The sequence below is a fragment of the Ammospiza caudacuta genome, chromosome 28, assembly GCF_027887145.1.
Source record: "Ammospiza caudacuta isolate bAmmCau1 chromosome 28, bAmmCau1.pri, whole genome shotgun sequence".
Classification (NCBI taxonomy): domain Eukaryota; kingdom Metazoa; phylum Chordata; class Aves; order Passeriformes; family Passerellidae; genus Ammospiza; species Ammospiza caudacuta.
This window is the reverse complement of record NC_080620.1, coordinates 1211308-1225718: the sequence shown is the minus strand read 5'-3', so window position 1 is coordinate 1225718 and position 14411 is coordinate 1211308. Positions and strand designations below refer to the sequence as shown.

Here is a 14411-nt window from a genome sequence, read left to right as displayed (position 1 = left end):
CGGGCCGGGCGGACTCGGTCACTACCGGCGCCTCCGGCCGGGACGGGACGGTCCCGCCGCCGTTTCCGTTCGCGCTGCGCAGGCGCGGCCGTGGCCCCGCCCCGGTCCCGCCGTGCCCCGCGCCCATGGCCGCCCGGGCGCTGCTGCGGGCGGCGGGAGCTGCGCTCCGCGCCCCGGCCCGCGGCTACGCCAAGAAACCCGGTGAGGCCCGCACGGGCACCGGCCCCGGCCCGCGCTCCTCGCTCCCGGCCCCGGCCCCGTGTGTCCCCTTCGTGTGTCCCTTCGTTGTGTCCCCTCATGTGTCCCCTCGTCCCTCCGTGCCCCGGTCCCGCGCTTCTCCCCTTGGTACTGGCCATGCCCTGCCCACGCTCCGGGCCCCGTGTCCCGCTCCTAGGGCCCTCCCTGGTGGTGCCGCCGGCCCAGCTCCATTCCTCGTGTCCCCCACTCTCACCCGGCCCCGGTCCCTGTTAGCGCCCCGCGGTGCCCTTGCCCTCGAGTCCCCATCCCTTCCCCTGCCTGCGTCCTTCACCCGCGGCACACCCCCTGCCCTCACCCTGTCCTCACCCTGCCCTCACCCTGCCCTTTTCCCCACAGCCGCCAAGTCCAAAGGCAAGGGTGTGCCGAAGGAGGCGTTGAAGGGGCCGGAGGTGTGCACCGACCCCACCATGCTCGCCACCCACGCCATGGGGGTCAACTACTTCAAGGAGGGTCCGGAGGTGGCCCTGAAGCCCGAGTCCGAGTACCCCGACTGGTGCGTGCTGCCCCACTCCCCTCTGTGTCCCAGAGGTGCCATCCCAGGGGCACAGAGCTGTGTAAGAGGGACAGGGAAGTGTTCTGCGAGGAGGCAGACTGCCCCTCTGCTACCCAGAAGCCTTCCCCAGGGTCAGGAGACAGGAGGGAGTGCACTGTGGATGTGGGGTGACGGATCTGCACATCCTGATCACTCATGTCCATTGCTCCATCCTGTGCTTGTCCCTTTGTCATCCTTCCCACAGCCTCACACCCTCTGCATTCACCCCCAGGCTCTTTAAGATCCACCTCGGGCCCCCTAAGAAGCTGGAGGAGCTGGACCCCGACTCGCTTGAGTACTGGAGGCGCCTGCGGAAGTACAACACATGGCAGCGCAACAAGTTGAAGAAGGGCAAGAAGCTATAGGTGCTGCTGAGCTGGGGGCTTCCCTGTGTGCCAGCACAAGTGGCACTGGGACCCGCCCTGGCTTTTGGTCTCTTTTCCTTGCTGTAAATAAAAAATAAATCTCTGGTGAGGCTGTTATGTGTTACAAAGGCTGTGACAACCCCAGACCCTTTGCAAGCTCATGCCGAGGGCTGAGGCAGCACAGGCCACGAGTGTGTTTGTTTATACAGAAGCTCAGGTTTTGGGTCACAGAGAGAGCCCACACTGCACACGGGTCCTGCTGCTGTACCACGGTGCTGGGGCTGAGGGCCCCATGGGGATGTGGGGTGGGGAATGACCCACCCGTGTCACTGCGTCCCTGGCCAGTGGATCTCGGGGCCTGAAGCAGCCTGTGCTCCCTGGGGCTGGCAGGAGGGGCCAGGCTTTGGCAGTGCTGTGGGACAGCAGGCAGTGTGAGGGAGGGGACATGGTGGCCTGTTGTAGTGCCACCCCCACACCATGCTCTCCTTTCCTCCTCCAGCAGCAGGAGCAGTGGTGCTGGGATGCCAGGGCTTGGCTGGGCTGGACAATGAAGGCAGGGTCTTCCCCACACAACAGGGGCCTCACTGCTCTAACTCTGCTTCTCCTTGGGCAGCTTCAGCCTGGCAAAGCCCATGCCCTGGCCTCGGTTCTGGCTGTGTGTTGGGCACACCTGGCTGAGAGGTGCCACAGTCACCTCAGCTCACCTCCACCTTGGACTCGCTGCCCTGCAGCTCTTTCTGGGCTCGAGTTTGGCGCTGGGGAAAAGGGGTGCCTGTGGGTTCCTGCAGTGAGGAAGGGACAGTGCAGCCTCTGCCTGGCCTGGCGGTGGCCCAGGTGCCCTGTGACAGGCTGTGCCCTGTGACAGGCTGTGCCCTGTGACAGGCTGTGCCCTGTGATGGGGCCGGGCCGTGCCAGCTCCCCCGGGGCTGTGGGCGGGGGGTGGCAGCTCTGCGCCCACGTGCTGCACAACAGGAAGGAAGAGGGAGGGAAGCAGAAGTGCTGTGCTGCAGCGCAGCAGCGATTTTGGGGGAGATTTTGGGCTGAACCTCTGTGTGGGGTCAGTGCACAGCCTGGGAGCTGATGGGGCTCAGCCATACCCTGTGGTGAGTACCCATCCCTGCCAGGCCTGCAGCCCACCCTTCCCTCACCATCCCCAGTGTGTCCAGATCCCAAATCCAGCAGCAGGTGAGCAGACGGAGCACCTGGGTCCCTGTCCTCTGCCTTGGAGCCCTCTGCTTGGGGTGAGTGTCACCCAGCTGCTCTGGGCAGCTCAGTCCTGGGGACAAGGGTCCTTCTGGGGGGTGTTCTTGGGAAGGGACCTGAGGGGAGGGGGAGGGAACTGCCCCGTCCAGATGGTTCGTGTCACACAAATCTTTCCAGGATTCAGGGCAAGCTGAGCTGAGTCCCAGCCCTAAGACCCCCATGTACCCTATGTTGACCCCTCTGTAGGCTCCTCCTGGTGGCTCCAGAGCCACCATGCAGAGGCCTGGTGACAGCAAGGGGGGGCTGCTGCTGCCCCGCTGGGGCCTCTGCCAGAAGAAGAGGGGTACTGGGGCCCCATTCTCTGTGTCACCTGAAAGGACGGGGAAGGTGATGGAGGCTGTCCCCTCCTTCTACTTCTGTGGACCCCATTCCATGAAGGTCCCTTTCCTGGGGCCAGGCTAAAGTGCCCTGGCTCCCTGCCCAAGGCTGGGGGGTGAGTGGAGTCCCCTGTGCCACCCAGCTGGCAGAGTGGCAATGTGTCACTCCTGGCTGCCTGCCGGCGGTCAGATCCAGCAGCGCTGCCCAGCCAGGTCCCAGCACCTCCTCAGGCTCCTGGCACCAGGGTTCTCATTGCTCTCCCCTGAGTCACCCTGTGCCCAGAGGGCTCTGGTGGGGCACGGGGGCCTGGCACCCCATCACCTACCCACTGACAGCTGGTCCCCTCGGCGTCCCCAGGAGCAATGGGGGACTGGAGCATGCCCATCGGCTCGCTGGGCGAGGACGTGGTGGCCCGGCTGTGTGAGCTGCTGGATAACGCCGGCCGGGGCTGGCGCAAGCTGGCCGAGCTGGCCGGGGCCGAGAAACGCTTCAGGTGCAGGTAGGGCCGGGGGAGACGTGCCGGGGGCTGTCCCCGACCGGGTCACCGTGGGCACAGCTCTGCCAGGGCTGAGCGGGGGTGCACGGGTCGGTTCCCCCAGGGCTGGGCTCCATCCGCCCCGAGGGAGGAGGCTGGGCCGGGGCTGGGGCCGGGGCCGGGGCTGGGGCCGGGGCTGGGCCTGGGGCTGTGGCTGGGGCCGGGGCTGTGGTTAGAGCTGGGACTGGGGCCGGGACTGGGGCTGTGGTTAGAGCTGGGGCAGGGGCTGTGCTTGGGGCTGTGGCCAGGGCTGGGGCCAAGGCTGGGCCTGGGGCTGGAGCTGGGGCCGAGGCTGGGTCTGCGTCTGTGCTTGGGGCTGGGGCTGGGGCCAGGGCTGGGGCTGGGCCTGGGGCTGGGCCTGGGGCTGGGCCTGGGGCTGTGGCTCTGACGGCTGCGGGCGCTCGCAGCGTGGAGGAGCTGGAGATGTGCTCGCTGAAGGTGCTGGAGCCCCGCGGCAGCCCCACGCAGTGCCTGCTGCAGCTCCTGGCCGAGCGCGACTGCACCCTGCGCTACCTGCTGGGCTGCCTGGAGCGCATGGGGCACGAACAGGCCTGCCGGGTGCTCAGCTCCGCCGGTACGGACGGACAGAGGCACCGGGTGCGGGGGAGCACCGGGACAGGGGATCAGCAAGAGAAAATGGGCATGGGGGTGAAGAACAGCAATTCCCGTTGAGGGTCTTGCTCGGGTTGTGAGGTGCTGGGCAGGCAGGGTGGGGTGGGATAGATGCAACAGGATAAGATAGGATGGGATGTGGTCTGGTTGGATGGGACAGGACAGATTTGGACAGCATGGGATAGGATGGGATAGGCTAGGGTAGGATAGAGCAGAGTGGGATGGGATAGGCTGAAACAAGATGAGATGCGCAGATGGGATAGCACTGAATATGCCAATTGAACAAGGTGGGATGAGATGGCTGGGACAGGACAGAGGTGTGCGGTGTGATAGGATGGGCTGGGCTGGGAGAGGAGAATCTGTGGTGGATGGAAGTGGGGCAAAATAGGATGGGACTGGATGGTATGGGGTGGTGCAGGACTCAGCCAGCCCAGGCTGGTCTCTTCTCTTCCGCAGTCCAGGATGGGATTCGCATCACGGTGCAGCCAGAGTCGCAGGTGGTGGCGGAGGGGACGCAGGTGTCCCTGACCTGCTGTGCAACTGGCCCGCCAGGGCTCATGTACCAGTGGTTCTGTGGGAGGCAGGAGGTGAGGTCCCACTGTGCCACACTGAGCAGGGCCCCACACCCTGGCTGTGGTGAGGGACCCGCATGGGTGAGGGAGCACATCACTCCTTGGCCTCCTCCTGTCTTGTAGGTGCCTGGAGCCACATCCCCAGAGCTTGTGATTGACACAGTCACTCCTGTGGGCCAGTGGTACATCTGCCGGGTGAACTGTGGGGCCACATTCACCTTCTCCAGGTGGGCTCACGTGCAGGTGGAGAAGAGCAGCAGCTCCAGCTCAGGTGGGTCTTGAGATCTCTGTCCCTGGGCTGGCAGGTATGGGGCACCACTTGCCTGATTGGGACATTTCCTGCAGGGCACCTCTTGCCCCATCAGGACAGGGATGGGTCCTGAGTGGTATAATTTGCCACGTAAGGCCCTGGCTCAGCCGTGAAGGTCTCTGGGCTTGCTGGGGTGATGGCGCCCACAGAGAGTCACATGCCCTCCTCATGCCTGCTGCCTCACGCCACCCATGGGTGCCAGGGCCTGTGGCTGCAGAACCTGAGGCCTGGAGCAGTGCTGCAGAGTACTTCCACGGCTGGGTGCCTGATTTCCCACCCTTCTCTTGCCCAGGCAGTGGCTACTGCCCGAGCATGGCAGGGCTGCAGATCCTGCGGCAGCCGCGGCCGTGCTGCCTGGCCGAGGGGGACACGCTGGCCCTGGAGTGCAGAGCCATCGGCAACCCCCCGCCCCAGTACCAGTGGTTCAGGAACCGGCGCCCCGTGGAAGGGGCACAGGCACCCCAGCTCCAGGTATGGAGGGACCTCTGGCACGGCATGGCATGGTACAACATGGCACAGCGTGCCACAGTGCAGTGTGGTCTGGCACACTGCCCCAGCCTCCCGCTCTGCCCTGCTGGCAGGTGAAGCTGGTGACAACGGCCGAGCGGGGCAGCTACTCCTGCCACGTGTTCAACCTCTTCCACGAGGTGTGGAGCCAGGAGGTGGACGTGGAGATTGGTGAGGGCCCCAGACAAACCTCTGTGACCCCCCACCTGCTCTGTTCCCAGCACAGCCCTCATGGCTGCACAGTGTTTGAGGGGACTGCAGCCCATGCTGGGAGGTGATGTCATGCATAGAGTCCCTGACATCCCCTCTGCCACAGGCCCACGGCTCTTCACCTCTGGAGGCTCCTGGCAGGAGGGGGATGGAGGTAGGTGGGAGCAGAGCAGACACGTCTGTGCTGCTCTGCCTGCCATGCTCCCCTGGCACTGAAGGACCATTGCACAGCATTTCTCTCTTCCCAGGCTCCCTAGAGCATGGCAGCCCTGGACAGCTGTATGGTAAGAGCCTGCCCAGGAGGGGCTGGTGGCCCTGGGGGACTCTGAGTGTAGCCAGTGTCACCACTGTCACCCCATAAGGCTTTACTAGGCCAGGAATGCTTTGGATGCAGCATATTGGAAGAGTGAAACAGCAGCCCAGCCCCAACCCAAATCAGGAGAGCAGATCAGCACCTTAACCCTCAACCCAAATCCCCAACCCTAGCCCTTACCCATAACCTGAGGGTTCAGGGATCAGTGAGCCAGGGATGCCATAGGGTACCTTGGTACCCAGGGACTGCGATGCTGGCCAGAGCTGGGTGCCACCTCTGTGGGCAGCATGGGGGGCAGGTGTGTCCCACTCTGAAACAACACCTCCCTCTCCCGTCCTTGCAGCCACGGACAAAGTGGCGCTGCTGATTGGCAACATGCACTACCTGCACCACAAGCAGCTGCAGGCGCCCATCGTGGATGTTCACGCCCTCGGTGCCCTCCTGTGCCAGCTCAACTTCAAGGTGGTGTCCCTGCTGGACCTGCGCAAGGCTGAGATGCAGATGGCCGTCGATGAGTTCCTCCTCCTCCTCGACAAGGGCGTCTACGGTGCGGCAGCACTCGCCAGGGTGGCTCCAGCCCAGGGGGAGCTGGGGGGTTTAATGCTGGTGGAGTCTTGGGGTGCAGCCAGGCAAGAAGCAGGTGCTGGCAGGTCAGGGGATGTCACCATGTCACCTGCCCTCTGTTTCCCCAGCAGGTTTGCTCTACTACGCCGGGCACGGCTATGAAAATTTTGGCAACAGCTTCATGGTGCCCATCGACGCGCCCAGCGCCTACACGTCAGAGCACTGCCTGTGCGTGCAGCGGGTGCTGCAGGAGATGCAGCAGCGCCGCACCGGCCTCAACATCTTCCTGCTTGACATGTGCCGCAAGAGGTGACCCGGCCCTGCCACCCACCTGGGGACAAGCTGCGGCTTAGGGACAGCCAGCACAGGGACCTGGTGGTGGTGGCTCCTGGGGGCAGGTAGCGGGGCACCCCCAGGGTCCCATCTAAACCCATTGTCTTTGTCTAAATGCCCCAAGACTTCCCTGCCCCTGTGAGCTAGCAAACGCTGTAGTGGGCGGGCAGAGGGTGCAGCCCTCAAGGTCTGGTGTGCTTTGGGGTGGGTTTTGGGAGGGGGAAAGGTTCTCACTCTGTCCAGCTTCTCTTCTCTTGCAGGAACCTCAATGATGACATCATCCCACAGGTTGGGGCGCTGGAGGTCACGGCCAACATCGTCTTTGGCTATGCCACGTGGGTCCCCTCCCACCATCCCCTGGCACAGGCAGTGGGGCTGAGTCTCCCTGCCCAGCTTAGGGGCTCAGACCCCCACGGCTGCATCCCTCCACCCTTGATGCTGGAGGGGTTGGGCAAGCAGCAGCTGCCTGTCCCTCACAGGGCAGGGAGGTGCCCATGGCACTGCTTGGCTTTGGGCAGCACCTGCTGGCATGAAGCCCCAAGACTCCTCCAGAGCACAGGGGTTTGGGCTGGTGATGCTTTACGCATCCAGGATCTGGCCATTCTCTCCTATCCCAAACACAGTGGCCAGATGGTGTGATAGGAACAGGAAGAGTGCTGGGCACCCAGCTCTGGCTTCCTTAGGGCTGTCATCCTGTTGGGGCCAATTCCCAGGGAGTGCCAGACCCCATGACAGATCCAGCCACTGCCCTGTCCCCGCAGGTGTGCAGATGCTGAAGCCTATGAGCTGAGCCAGGGCGAGCTCTCCAATGGCATCTTCGTCACCTTCCTCAAGCGCTGGCTGCTGGAGGATGAGAAGATCACGGTGCTGCTGGACAAGGTGGCCGAGGGTGAGTGAGGAGCAGTGGGGAACAGTGACCCCCCTGGGGGCCCCTGCCAACCCCCTGTGCCCCCGCAGACATGGGCACTCTGGAGATCACGCGGGGCCGGCAGGCACTGGAGCTCCGCAGCAACCTCTCAGAGAGACGGGCACTGACAGACCCCATCCGCCCCCCGGGCCAGGACGAGTCCTCTGCCAGGAACCTGCAGTGGGCCAAGGCTCACGGTGAGTCATGGCCAGCCTGTCCCAAGCTGGCATCTGGAGGGGAAACAGCCCCAGGAGCAGAGAGAGGCTGTGAACAACATCTGCTGGATTCCTCCCACCTGGAGGAGAAACAGCTGGCACAGAGCCACCAGCCTGGAGACAGCAACAACAGCAGCCCTGCTCTGTGGTGATCCAGCGGCCACCTCAGCTGTGGGCACAGCTCGAGCCCTGAGCCCCTGCAGGTGCCAGCCCTGTGCTCCCTGTCCCCTCCCCAGTGCTGCCGGAGAGCCGGCACCTCTGCTTTGACTGCGGTGTCACCGTCCAGCTGGGCTTTGCTGCCGAGTTCTCCAACATTATGATCATCTACACGCGTGTGGTGGCTGCCCCCAAGGACATCACCAAGTGTGAGGCCCGGCTCACTGATATTCCCGAGGTGGGAGCAGCTGCAAAGCCCCCACCAGGGCAATGCTGGGGAACGGGGGGGAAGCTGTGATGGTCTTCACGTGGGTGCTGTCATGGCAGGAGCTGGATGTGGACCTCAAGTGCACCAACAAGGAGAGCCCAGAGGAGCTGGGCAGCCCGCTGGCACCCGTCTGGAGCCTCGGCTGCCCCTCCTGCTGCCTCTACACCCGGGTCTGTGGCTTGCAGAAGCTGCGGGTAAGAGCCACGGCGAGCGGTGTCGGGGGCACGGTGTGACCATGGCCGTGCCAGGGCAGGAGCCCACGGTGCTGCTGTCCCTGCAGCAGGAGCTGGCCTTCACCGTGTGCCTGCAGTACCGCTACCAGGGCATGGATGACTTTGTGGAGGAGCGGCAGCAGGTGAACGTGGGGCGGCCGCTCATCGCCAAGCTCAACCTGCAGTGGGCAGCGCCCCCCTCCCCAGCCCACGGCCCCCTGTGCCCCTCTGCCCCCGGGAGCTGGGGCGTGGGGGAGAGCTCGTGGGTCAACACCCCCGAGGAGAACCTGAGCCCCGAGGGCCCCGGCTCCCACACCCTGTAGGGGGACAGTGAGGTGCCACCCCATCACCGCAGCCCCCTGGCACCGTGCCTGTCCTGCTGGGGGCCAGGGCATGGACGGGGTGCAGGTGACATGCACAGAAGCTGGGCTCCATCCTGGCCTCTGCCAAGGGGTGCAGGTCTCACAGCACAGCACGACTGGGACTGTGGGCCCCAACTGCATGTCCCTGGCATGGCAATGCCACCCCATCCCTGGGCAGTGCCAGTCCCGCATCCCTGGGCAGTTCCAGCCCCACATCCCTGGCCAGTGCCAGCCCCACATGCCAGGCCACCACCAGGCAGTGCAGGGGCAGAGTGCCAGAGACCACGGCTCAGCAGGCTCGAGGCGTCGTGCCGGGGCAGGGCTAGGTTCGTTCAGGCCTGGGAGAAATAGAGAGAAATAAGCAGCTTAGGGGCAAATCCCGCAGGAGGAGATTACAGGGGTGGGAGCGGGAGGGCTCCTGCTCGGCCACGAGGGGGTGGGAGCATCCCCTGGTACCTCCAGCACTGCCAGCAGCACCCACTCCTCACAGTACAGCCCCAGGAACCGGCCCCATCTGGGCAGTGAGAGATTTCAGGACAGGATTGGGATCGAAGGGGAAAAAATCCCTTTTTGCTTGAATTTTTCCCACACAAACTCCCACATGCTGGGGCAGGCTCCAGTGGGTATCCACCGGGGAAAGCACCAATAAAGTGGTCCGGCCAGGCGGCTCGGTGCTTCTGCGTCCTCCCTGCGTTTAAATGGCATTTTTGGGGTCAGAAGTCTCGCCCGTTCCTGCAGGAGATGCAGCGCAGCACCGGGCGCACCCACGGGAGGGAAGGGGGGTATCGAGTGCGGGTACCCCGACATCCCCCGAGCCACCCCAAGGAAAACAGCTCATTTCCATCACTCACACAGCCCCCAGCCCCGAGGATGGGGGGGGCGCATCCATCCATCCATCCATCCATCCATCCATCCATCCATCCATCCATGCTCCCGCCGGCCCCCTCCGCGCTGCCGGGGCCGGCCCGGAGCACCCTCGCCCCAATTACGGCTCCGATCAAACGGGCCGGGGGTGCGGCGCTGCCGCTCCCAGCGCCAGCCGGCCTTTGTTGGCGCTCGGGAGGCCGAGGGGTGCCCCGGGCTGGCGCCAGCCTCGGCAATTATGTCATGTGAAAAGCGCAGCCCCCATTGAGCGCGTCCCGTCCCCCGGATCAAACCCCATTACTTCCGCAGCCGTTGCTTCATTATCTGCCGGCCGGAGCTCGCCTCGGCCGGGGCGCTTCGCCCCATTAGCCGGGCCGGGGAGCCGGGGAGCATCGATTATGCGTTTAATGGGTTGTTAAAGGTTTAATTGTCGCTAACGAAACAGACGAGCAGCAGCAGCCGGGGGACGGGGCACAAGGAGCAGGGTCTCGCCGGGGTCAGTGCCTCGCCTGGCCCGCTGGCATCCCGGGCACACCCGCCCGACCCCGGGGCTCTGCAGGCGTCAGAGCCCGGCCCGGGGGGTTTGGATCGGGTGAGACCCCGGGCTGGGGGCGCTGAGCGGGCTCTGGGCAGGGGGGACGCGGTGGGGATGAGGCTGCTCCAGCCAGCCCCCAACGGGGACTCTGGTCAGGTCCGGAGTGGGAAGATTTTCTGGGGAAAAGCTTTGGTGGGAAGTGGGTTGTCCTTTGTTTGGCTCCTCCAGGGACTGGGGCACCCCAGGAACCCTGGACACCTCAGGGCATCCCAGGGACCCCGGGCACCCACTCACCCAGGGATAAACCCCCCTGGCTTGCTGTCCCAGCTGTGCTTAACACCTCAGAGCTGCTGTGGGCTCAGCCGTGTGCTGGGGCCATGCTGGCCTTTTCCATCGGTGAGGGTGAGGGTGCCTCTGGCTGTGCCCCGAGCTCCAGCAGGTGGGCAGATGGGACAGAGCTGCAGAGCCACTCTGGGGGCCCCTGAGGACACAGCACCTTGTCACCACCCCCAGCTCCCACCTGGCAAGGGATAAGCCAGGTGTGGTGTGCCCCCAGAACCCTGTTGTGGTGGGCCCAGGGCTCACAGCCGACCCCGTCCTCTCACCAGGGTCTCGGGGGTCCCACTGCTGCCCATCCTCCCCCCAGCACAGCACCCCCCTGGCACCTCTGGGAGTGTTGGGGCCGGGGACACAGCCCCCAAGGGACAGTCCAGCAGGGGACCTGGGACTCTTGAGGCCATGGAGCAGCCCTGCCTGCAGCATCCCGAGGGAGCAGGGCAGGAGGGTGCTCAGGGATGGTGCCCCCACAGAAAGCTCCGTTCTGGCAGAAGCTCAGCAGCCACGCCGTGCTAAGGAGGGCAGGGCCCGACCGCGGCCCCGCAGCTCCAACTCCAGCCAGCAGCAGCCATCCAGCTCATCTCTTTACTCACAATACACCCGTGCTCTCGGCGCATCTGGCACGACCACAGCGTGCCCCAACACCGCTAAAACATCCCCCCAAGTACTCCCTACAAAACTAGAGCTTTCTGTTCACTTTTGTTTAAATCTGCAGCATTAAAAAAAAAATTAATAATAATGGAAAGGGGAGGGGGTGTGGAGAAAGGAGGTGTCCAACTGGGGTGTGGTGGGCGGCCCGCTGGCACAGTGGGATGCCTGAGCTTCAGCCAGGTCCTCAGTTGATCTTGATGCCTCAGAGAGGCAAAGGAGCTCCTGGAGTGCTTCCCCCAGCCGTGGGGCCCTGCCAGCACCCGACTCGCTCCCCTGGCACCGCTGGTGCTGGGTCAGTGTGGGGAAGAGGCAGCCTGGCATCCCTGCCCGGTGCCAGCTTGGTCCTGCTGAGCACCCGCTGTCCTCCCTCGCCCGCCAGCGCCGGGGGCAGGAGCGGCGGCCGGGGAGCTCGGAGGGGAGCGTTCATCAAATGGGCTGCCAGGTCTTGTCAATGGTCTGAATGTGCTCCTTGGCTTTCATGCGGAGCGAGGCGATGCTGGAGCTCCTCTGGTCCACCTCCTCCAGCGGGTACTTGTCCACAAAGGGGGTGCTGCACTGGTAGGGCGCGGGGGCCATGGGCTGCATGCCCTGCGCCATCGGCGGGGGCGTGTTGAGGAAGGAGTGCCCAGCATAGGGGGGCTGCAGGGCCTGGGGGGCTCCCATGAAGCCGGGGATGCTGTGAACCGTGGTGGCACTGGAGATGGGGGACGTCAGCCATGGGTCGAGTGGGAGGGAGTTGCTCATGGGCCCCACGTTGGGGGTCATGGGGGGCCGGTTGAAGGAAAGCACAGGGGTGTCGTGGAGCTTCATGGAACTGGCCTCCATCTTCTCCTGCCTCCTCCACTTGGCTCGTCGGTTCTGGAACCAGACCTGCGAGGTGAGAGCCAAGGTGAGCTCACTGTGCCCGGCTGGGCCCTTGCAGTGTGCCCCACACGCTGTGTCCCATGCAGGGTGCCCCATGCCTCTGCCCCGTGCCTCTGCCCCAGGCAGGGTCCCCGTTGTGCTGTATCCCCTGTGGGGTGTCCCACGGGGAGTGCTCGAGGTGGGGGTGTCCTGTTTGAGGTACCCCATCCCACAAGGGCTGTCCCACAGGGCTCCAGCAACCCCAGCACCTCTGCCAGACCTCTCCCACAAGTCCCAGAGACCAAGGACATCTCCAGGGTGTGGAAGGGAGAGGTGTAAGCACAGAGCCCCTTTGGCTCCGTGGGAACGTGCACCCCGGCCCTGCAGACTCCCAGCAGTCCATGGGACAATGTTATCCGACCTTCCCAGCCCCTTGGTCACAGCTTTCATAAGTTAAACAGCCACAGTTGTGCCAAAACCCAGCAGGAACGACAGGGACTGGCGACCCAAATCCAGTGGGGACGTCTGGCCCCGTGGGAACTGCTCATTAAAGTGCTGGTCCCCATGTCCCCAGAGCAGCACAGGGCACAGGGGTCTGCTGCAGGAGGCAAAGGGGAGGAAAGATGAATGGCTGGGTGGGAAAGGGGGGGAGGGTTCCACGGGCTGCTCACGGCTGTTGGGGACACTGGGCTGCACTGGTGCAAACTGCATGTCCAGAGAAGGGAACAGAGCTGGAGAAAGGGCTGGAGCACAAGTTGGATGAGGAGCAGCTGAGGAAGCTGGGAGAGCTCAGCCTGGAGAAAAGGAGGCTCAGGAGGGATCTTTTGGCTCTGCACAGATCCTGACAGGAGGGGCAGCCAGGGGGGTCAGGCTCTGCTCCCAGGGAGCGAGGGGAGCCCAGGAGGAAACAGCCTCAAGCTGCACTAGGGGAGGGTTAGGTTGGAGATTAGTGGAAATTTCTTCCCTAGGGCAGTGGTGGAGTCCTCATTCCTGGAGGGACTTCAAAGATGTGGGGATGTGGCACTTGGGGACATGGATTGGTGGTGGCCTTGGCAGTGCTGGGGAAGCAGTTGGACTCAATGGACTCAGAGCGCTTTTCCAACCTGAATGATTCTGTGGTTCTGTGAAACCAGTTGTTGCTCAGAGAGCTCAGCAGAGGCATCTTTATGGTTTGGACCCCCACAAAAAAGGCTGCATTGTCTTCACTGGGGCTGAGGCCTGGGGAATTCAGTTCATTTGTTTGGGGGCTACTGCTTTCATTCACAGTGGCTTCATTCAGCTCCCTGACCCTTTCTCCCTCCCTGATCTCACCCTGTCAGTCCAGGAAAGGTGGGGAGACGACTGGTGGGACCCCAAGCTCTTCCCAGGCTCTGCTGTCCCCCCATGAGTCTTTTGCTGCAGCCTAAGGAACAAAACCTCCCCAGTCCCACTGCCTCGCCAATCTGCCTGCGCCAACAATCTTAAAACCCTCAAATCCATGAGGATCTTGTGCTTTCCCAGCCCAAAAACCTGGGAGGAGCCACAATCAGCCAAGGTGGGGTTTTTGGCCACTTTCCCATGCGAGCAGCAGGAGGGATGGGAGCAGCCAGCACCAGAAGGGGGAAAAATTTCTGAAAACCATCTCTGTGTCCTGTTGGCGCCTCTGGCCCATGGGCCCAACTGAGACCTTGTAAGTAAGACTGGGACACCACAGAGGAACAAGGCTCAGCCATTAAACCCTTTCCCTGGCTTTGTCAGGGGCAGCTGGCTCTGCAGAGAAGCCACTCCCCTATCGAGCTGTGGGGAAACTGAGGCACAGAGGGAGGCATTGCCGCTAGAGCTGAGAGCTGAGAGGAGCTCTCCATCACCCTGGGGTCCCCGTGCCCCGGCTCAGGGGCAGATCCGGGGTGCGGGGGTGCTGCCCTCCCTACCTGCACGCGGACCTCCGGCAGGTTGACCTTCATGGCCAGCTCCTCGCGGCTGTACACGTCGGGGTAGTGCGACTTCTCGAAGGCGCGCTCCAGCTCGTGCAGCTGGTACGTGGTGAAGGTGGTGCGGTTCCGCCGGTGCTTCTTCTTGGGCTGCTCCTCCTCGGCGGCGGCCGGCGGGGAGCTCTCGCCGTCCCCCGGCTTCCGCAGCTCCCCCAGGTCCCCCTCGCACTTATTGAGGAACATGGTGGCACCTGGGGGGACAGCGCAGAGTCAGAGGGGCCTGGGGGCTTTGGGCCCCGCACGTGTCCCAGCCCAGGGATGGACGGACGAGGAAAAGGAGGGATGGGAAGGTAGGGTGGCCCTAGAACAGGTTATGCAAAGGCATAATCCTCTCTGCCACAGCAGAGGATCCCAGGGCTGTGGTGTCCTGGGGGCTGATCCACAGTCCCGGGGACTGACC

At 64.0% G+C, this 14411-nt stretch overlaps 3 protein-coding genes across 3 annotated transcripts; 2 read left to right on the top strand and 1 right to left on the bottom strand.

The window, feature by feature from the left end:
- The first annotated feature begins 101 nt into the window (after nucleotides 1–101).
- Nucleotides 102–1259, top strand: MRPL54 (mitochondrial ribosomal protein L54). The gene is made up of 3 exons (XM_058821256.1): nucleotides 102–201; nucleotides 595–751; nucleotides 1023–1259. The coding sequence occupies exons 1-3, from the start codon at nucleotides 126–128 to the stop codon at nucleotides 1153–1155; spliced, it is 366 nt and encodes a 121-aa protein (XP_058677239.1). The 5' UTR covers nucleotides 102–125; the 3' UTR covers nucleotides 1156–1259.
- A 934-nt stretch (nucleotides 1260–2193) lies between these two features.
- LOC131568966 (mucosa-associated lymphoid tissue lymphoma translocation protein 1-like) lies at nucleotides 2194–9460 on the top strand. The gene is made up of 17 exons (XM_058821153.1): nucleotides 2194–2396; nucleotides 3094–3235; nucleotides 3679–3845; nucleotides 4340–4470; nucleotides 4579–4726; nucleotides 5058–5236; nucleotides 5347–5443; nucleotides 5589–5636; nucleotides 5731–5766; nucleotides 6139–6342; nucleotides 6491–6668; nucleotides 6953–7027; nucleotides 7454–7581; nucleotides 7650–7796; nucleotides 8051–8208; nucleotides 8298–8432; nucleotides 8519–9460. Exons 2-17 carry the CDS (start codon nucleotides 3099–3101, stop codon nucleotides 8771–8773), a joined length of 2223 nt encoding a protein of 740 aa, XP_058677136.1. The 5' UTR covers nucleotides 2194–2396; nucleotides 3094–3098; the 3' UTR covers nucleotides 8774–9460.
- Nucleotides 9461–11624: 2164 nt separating this feature from the next.
- RAX2 (retina and anterior neural fold homeobox 2) lies at nucleotides 11625–14194 on the bottom strand. The gene is made up of 2 exons (XM_058821206.1): nucleotides 13952–14194; nucleotides 11625–12068 (listed from the first exon to the last, which is right to left on the bottom strand). The coding sequence occupies exons 1-2, from the start codon at nucleotides 14192–14194 to the stop codon at nucleotides 11625–11627; spliced, it is 687 nt and encodes a 228-aa protein (XP_058677189.1).
- Nucleotides 14195–14411: the final 217 nt, after the last annotated feature.